Raw genomic sequence first — 6411 nt, 5'->3', positions numbered from 1 at the left:
ACGTTTACCTTCCTCTATGTCGTCACAAGAGACGATCGATTTCTTTCCAAGATTTTTCACTTTCTCGAACTGGAACTGTCGGTAATTGTGGCAGCACACGAAATCTTTCGCCTCGAACTATGGCTTTCTCACGTTCTGTGCGGAAAGGATTTAATTTGTTAGTTAAGTAACAGAAATCATCACCGCCTTCGTGGCAAAGTGGTTAGCGCGCCTTCCTCTATCCCAGAGGTAATGTGTTCAAGGTTCGTGGTAACCATTGTGGGTGTATGTGTCCCTGGGCAAGACTCTAATGACAATTACCTCAACCCATTAATGGGTTGTCCAAATTATCAGCCACACATAAAAATGATTACCCACAAACCAACATTGTAACTATAAGTCTAAACTGTTTGTTCAAAACTACCTCCAACATAAGTACTATCATGCTGAATCCTAAACTTTCCTACAGCAGACGGAACTACCAAGTACCTCAACGTAGGTATAGAGTTTTGTCTAGCGTGTATGAAACGACCGTTCAATACGAATTTCCTGTCACTGCGTATCGTATTACATTATCGCGGCAGTGTTGCGGAATTATTTTTCTATTAACTCAGAACCACAGCGGGGAGTGACAGCGTAAACTTGTCAGGCAACACTTTGATTATCGACCAGCAACAACTTTCAGTGTTTACTTTGCACGAAGAGCTTAGGGTCGAGTACCGAGGTATTGCTGCTCGAGAATCGTTATCAAGATATGTAACTCGTGTATTGACTTGCCGGTACAGACCGACGTTGGTACAGACATGTCGTATACACTTTTGGGCATGATAGAATGTTTATGCGCGTATCAACATTGAGTTAGGTATTTTAGCGCAACATTGCTGAATCATATTTATAATACAGTAGGGTGGGGGGAGATGGGACACCTTTTAACTCTATTTTCTCATCCTATTTAGTAGTAAACAAAGAACATTTAAAGAATTATACAACTATATGCCCACGACTTCGATTGGCCGTTGTTAATTGTTTAAAACACGATCAGGATATTTGGATATTATGTGCTAAAGGTGTCCCATCTTCCCCACCCTACTATATAATTTATAACACGTTATAGTGCTACTACCAACTAAAACTGTCCTTCAGGCATATTTTTAACAACCAACCTTCTACAGCAGATAACACGCTTATTACGTTATGTGCGTAAACTAATTTCTTGCGACTAATTAGGCAAATGTGCGATAAAACGTTTATATATGATATGGTTGATATATACGAATATTCGGTTTACATGTGGTGTATATGTGAAATTATCAATGACAAATTTCATTCAGAGTACATCCCTCGCGCAATACATTAACGATTAATCAGTAAACAAATGATATACGACTAATTTATTAATGTTTTATAACTGCTCGCTGTACCAAGCCAAGAATTAACATCGGCTATGTTACATATTTGTCGAACCAGCAATGGTGTTCTCGGCTACAGACTAAACTAGTCGCCGCCTGGATACTTTTTTTAGTCGCCGGACTAAAATTTTAGTGGGTAAATTTTGACCGACCAACTGCTTTTGAATGACTAACTGCTGTAATATGCACAGAAATTTAGCTGGCCGACTAAACGTGAAAAACACCGACTACATTTAATCGGCGGACTAGGAAAACGCGGTAACCAATAGTAACCACGAGCGGCTATAGTTTAGCCGGTAGCCGATAATACCATTTCTGATATATTAAGTTTATTCGCACATCTAACCTGACGCTGTCTCGTATTTCCTCTCCAAAGTGCTCCGTCCATCACCAACATCAGGTAAGATCTTCTTCTCCTTTTTCCTCGGTGAGATGCGGAACAAACCTCTCTACATGAAGCATGTATTAAGTGAAAAAAACACCATCTATATTTCGCACTACGGGAACGATGGGTTACTTAACGGCAATAACATATACCAAAGTTAGTATTGAGAAAACAAGATTTATATTGGAACTTATATTTTAAATGTTAAAACAAACACTTTCGAGTTTTTTAACCCTTTATCGCTTACAAGCACCAAATAAACACACATCGACCATGCATTTGTATGGGCGATTCACGCCCTTTTTTGTGTGATCGGTAATGGCGGACACAAGCGCCGTTTCATGACGTAACGTTAGTCCTGCCCGCTATAGTTTGTATAGTAGGGTGGGGGAAGATGGGACACCTTTAGCATATAATATCCAAATATTCTGATCGTGTTTTAAACAATCAGCAACGGTCTATAGGAGTTGTGAAGATACGGTTTTATAATTGTTTGTAGGTTCTTTGTTTACTACCAAATAGGACGAGAAAATAGAATGGAAAGGTGTCCAATCTTCCCCCGACCTACTATATTTATGTTTAAACATTAATAAACTACTGACCTTGCCAGGTGAATGCTTCTTTGTACCACTGTTATCGTTGCCGGGCGCATCGGGCAATACAAGTTTGGTTTTGCCTAAAAATAAAAACAAACTTAATAAATAAACAGGAAAAATGAAAAACAGAATAAAGCTCTTACTCTTCCTTTGCTTTGTCTTCTTCTTCTTACCAGGGCTCTCACTTTTGGAAGCGGAATCAAATGCAGATGATGATCCGGTCACTACATCAGCAGAGAGATTGGGGATTGGTAAAGACCTCCGGACTCGTTCAGAATCTAAAAAAACGTCCAAACCGTGAACTTAAAACAGAAATGCGGTAAAAATACGTTTAAAAAACTAATAAACAGTCAAGTGTGTGACGTCACATTGGTGAACCTTAAACATTGTTGTTTATTTTCACCTTCTGAGTTGGAATCAACTTTCTTTTTACTCAATCTTTTGAACTTATGACGGAAAGACGACTTCCGTTTTGGTTTTGGGGAAATCCCCGAATAAGCGGGTTCGTTCGAGTGATGGTCGATGACGTCATCATCGCGGAACTCGCGCATTATGCTCAAGAGGTCAGCTTCATCTGAAAATAACATCATTTTTTTAAACTGCAGTGGCGACACAAAATAAATTGTTATTGTGTTGAATCGAGGTTTAAACATGTTTTATAAATAAACAGTAAGTGAAGTTATGTTACCTATTGACGAACACGAAGTCTTTGTGATGTCAGAACCACTTCTGTTACGTAACGATGACTCTTTCATTTTCGCAACTCTTTCGTTCACTCGAATCTTTAAAAAATGTCACATTGTGTTTATTTATCTTTCAACTTACAGCGTTTGTCGGGATTATGACATCATAAGGCCAAAAAAACAACTGCAATTTACCTCTCGTGCTCGCATTTCTTCATCGATTGATTTTTTCGTCTGCGGGGATTGAGGGGAACCTGTAGGTGAGAGCGCCTCCAAATGGGCGACCTGGTAGACAGTCTAGTTTAGCATGCGGTATACGGGTGTAAACATTTGATGACGTCATTAATGCCGTCGTATATTACCTTTGGAAGAGCTGGCAGCGCTCTCCTCGTGTTCGAGGGTGCCGAGGGTAATACCCGGGGGTTGAGTGGGGTCGTTGGGGCAGAAACGAAGTCGTCCGTGACGTCTGTAAGTAAAATACGTTTGTCAGAAATTGGGACGTTAATTAGAAATACACGATGGCTGTATGGCATGTATATTGTTGCGCGATCACTTTGAACAAACAAACATACCTGTTTTGAGTAAATAAACCTAATTACGCACCACGGTTCGTGTCGTATGCAGAAATTATAGGTTAAATAGGCACCTTCTAACTGAATGTGCACAGAGAACCAGGTGATTTACGCTGTGTTTTAAGTGAATCAAACACAAGGTAATCGTAATTTAAGCGCAAGATAAAACGTGTTTTTGAAAGCCTGCAAACCTATACTGCAATTTACAGATGCGGTTTAAGATTTGACCTTATCGTGGTAAGATCTAAAGTCACTTCGTCGCTTTGCCGTCGTGGGTTTTAAGTGAGGTTTGTGTGGGCGGAGACCTTTCATTTACAACGCACACCTTATTCGTCGTAACGTATTAACCTGTTGGCTGGTGTTTTTTAACTACACTTGGTTGCCCGGCGGCTGGAACGGTTTGTATGAACGTTTTAAAGCAGAAGATCACAGGCACTGTATTAAGAGACGTTTAACCTTGATTGGCGTGTTCAGCAAGTTTGTAAACAAATTTGGCAAGGATGTTGTGGAAATTGGTCGTTTTAATGAGCTAGCACGTAAAGTTTAAAGGATTATCGTAGCTCGTAGGCGAATGCTTACAATTTTAACAAGGGGATCAGTTGACAACAAACCGATGCGCTTCTTGCCGACGATGTGAATCCTAAACGCATGTTTGCTGTTAGCAGCTATATAAGTAAACGTCGCAGCATCATATACCGTGTAAAGCAGAATTTATCATTTTCAGCAAGCACGATAGTTTAAAACAGCAATATTTATATTCCACCTTGCTTATCTATAGGTTGACGATGCTTGATTGAATAAAGTAGACGAGAAAGGCCTTGATTATGGAATGGAGTGTACCGATATTGGTAACTGTTATGTTGAGTATGATAAGGTATTGTCCGCATGGTACACCAGTTAACATGAGGTTTGTCAAACTTAAACGATTGGAATCGGCCAAACCACCTCAATGGTGGTATAACCAAGGAAGAGGTCGAGTGAAAAAGGCGACAGCCATTACCACCGCTCCACCAGGTAACCATGGGAAAGGAAAGTAACCTACAGAAACCCGCAGTGATATGTATAGCAGGGTGGGGAAGTTGGGACACCTTTGGAACATAATATCCAAATATCCTAATCGTGTTTTAACAATTAACAGCGGTCTATAGAAGTCGTGAGGATATGATTTTATAATACTTTGAATGTTCTTTGTTTACTACCAAATGGGGCGAGAAAATAGAATAAAAATGTGTCCCATATTCCCCACCCTACTAAATCATGTAATTTCGTACAGACAACAACAATATAGCTTTCAACGCTTTCCATCAAAATAAAGTCCAAAACAGAGTTGTTGGTTTTAGTTGGTGTAAAAACGTTTGAAACCCGGTTTCAGATCCGTTATTTCCGTCAACGTGCGCCGCGAGGGCCGAGTTCGGTTTACCAACTTGTTGTCATGGTCAAGACCCGAACTGTTATACTGCGTCAGGTTGTTTCTGTGATATTGCGTGTTACCTCTACTTTGATGACTGCTGTTCGGACCACAGGTCTCAGTGCTACAACCAACTTACACTATGTGTGTACGGTGAGTTTTGGGGTTCCTTATATATATGTGGCGGTGAAGATGAAACGCCTTTTGCAGATAATATTCAAATATATTGATAGTGTTTTAAAATATTACCAACGGTCTATATGCGAGTAGTGAGGTTACGGTTTTATAATTCTTTGAATGTTTTTTTTTTACCAAATGGAACGAGAAAATGGGATAAAAATGTTTCCCACTTTTCCCCTCCCTACTATATATCATAGGGATTTCCGGGGTTGCAATTATACGACTATTTTATTTCGTATATGGCTGGGCACTTTTAGGAAACATCTACATACTATGCACACCACCATTAAAGCAAAATATGTTTAAATTACCCAGCCTATTCAGCTAAGTTCACACGCAATACACGGGATTTCGAAACAGGATAAAGGAAATCCGATTTATCTAAAATCATCACGAGCTGCATGGACTGCTGTTGTTGCTACATGCAGCAAAATGTAATGTTTAATTTTGTTTTTAAGCATTATTGTCCACACGTTTCGTGTGCTATACGGCGAGACCTAATCGTTAATGAGTAAAAATATGCATACTATACGTGATACTTTGATACGCTTACATCGGTTTTGAACGTTTTTTGACTTTTTGCTTTTTTTTGTTTTTTCAGGGCAACCAAAACTGCCGAAAAAAACTCGAAACCCAAACTCTGTTCGGCCGGACTCGTGTTGTGGGGAGTCGCCATTTAATACGAGCAAGAGGACTTGTTGTGGTGGGAGGGTTGTTCTGGGTGCTAACGTCAATTGTGACGAAATAGTAACGCATAGATGACGTCAGTGATGATGGCGAGACGGCGGAAAAATACACAATGTGATCGGTGGCGATTTAAAGGACTTATTTTATTCTACTTTTAAGTACATTAGTGGAAAGTGTGGCCCTATAAGCGACGTGGACGTGATTGCCCCGAGCAGAATAAATTCTTTTTTTATCTATTAACTTCAAGTGTGTTGGTTGATTATTTGTTGGTTGGTTAGCGAGTAATGAGAAAATAATATTTGCACAAGGGTATTTTGAGTAGGAATTTTCCCATTATTGAGTTGTTCACAATGTATACAAACTAATTGATTTTAAATAATCGATATTTTGAAAAAAAAACAGAGTGATATGAAAAGCCTTGACGAACTGTTCAGACCAGTTGTTCTTAACTGGTAGTACACGTCATACTGAGGTATTTTAGTTGGTTTGCAAGCAAACCATTTAGGTTTACT

At 39.4% G+C, this 6411-nt stretch overlaps 2 protein-coding genes across 8 annotated transcripts in view; one reads left to right on the top strand and one right to left on the bottom strand.

The window, feature by feature from the left end:
* LOC100175527 (protein-methionine sulfoxide oxidase mical2b) overlaps positions 1–6411 on the bottom strand; it is a 32036-nt gene that overhangs the window by 2621 nt on the left and 23004 nt on the right. For all 7 annotated transcript variants that reach the window (XM_018817337.2, XM_026840912.1, XM_026840913.1 and 4 more), the window contains 8 exons: positions 3415–3518; positions 3248–3337; positions 3058–3151; positions 2773–2943; positions 2513–2647; positions 2376–2449; positions 1735–1837; positions 9–135 (listed from right to left, as the gene is read on the bottom strand). In XM_018817337.2, coding sequence (XP_018672882.1) covers positions 23–135; positions 1735–1837; positions 2376–2449; positions 2513–2647; positions 2773–2943; positions 3058–3151; positions 3248–3337; positions 3415–3518 — 884 coding nt within the window. In that variant the 3' untranslated portion in view covers positions 9–22. The remainder of the gene's footprint in view (positions 1–8; positions 136–1734; positions 1838–2375; positions 2450–2512; positions 2648–2772; positions 2944–3057; positions 3152–3247; positions 3338–3414; positions 3519–6411) is intronic.
* On the top strand, positions 4406–6139 carry LOC100180353. The gene is made up of 3 exons (XM_002127533.2): positions 4406–4638; positions 4997–5185; positions 5814–6139. The coding sequence occupies exons 1-3, from the start codon at positions 4449–4451 to the stop codon at positions 5972–5974; spliced, it is 540 nt and encodes a 179-aa protein (XP_002127569.1). The 5' UTR covers positions 4406–4448; the 3' UTR covers positions 5975–6139.

Source organism: Ciona intestinalis, chromosome 2, assembly GCF_000224145.3.
Source record: "Ciona intestinalis chromosome 2, KH, whole genome shotgun sequence".
Lineage (NCBI taxonomy): Eukaryota > Metazoa > Chordata > Ascidiacea > Phlebobranchia > Cionidae > Ciona > Ciona intestinalis.
Note: the sequence above shows the minus strand (reverse complement) of the source record. Positions and strands in the feature narration are given on the sequence as shown.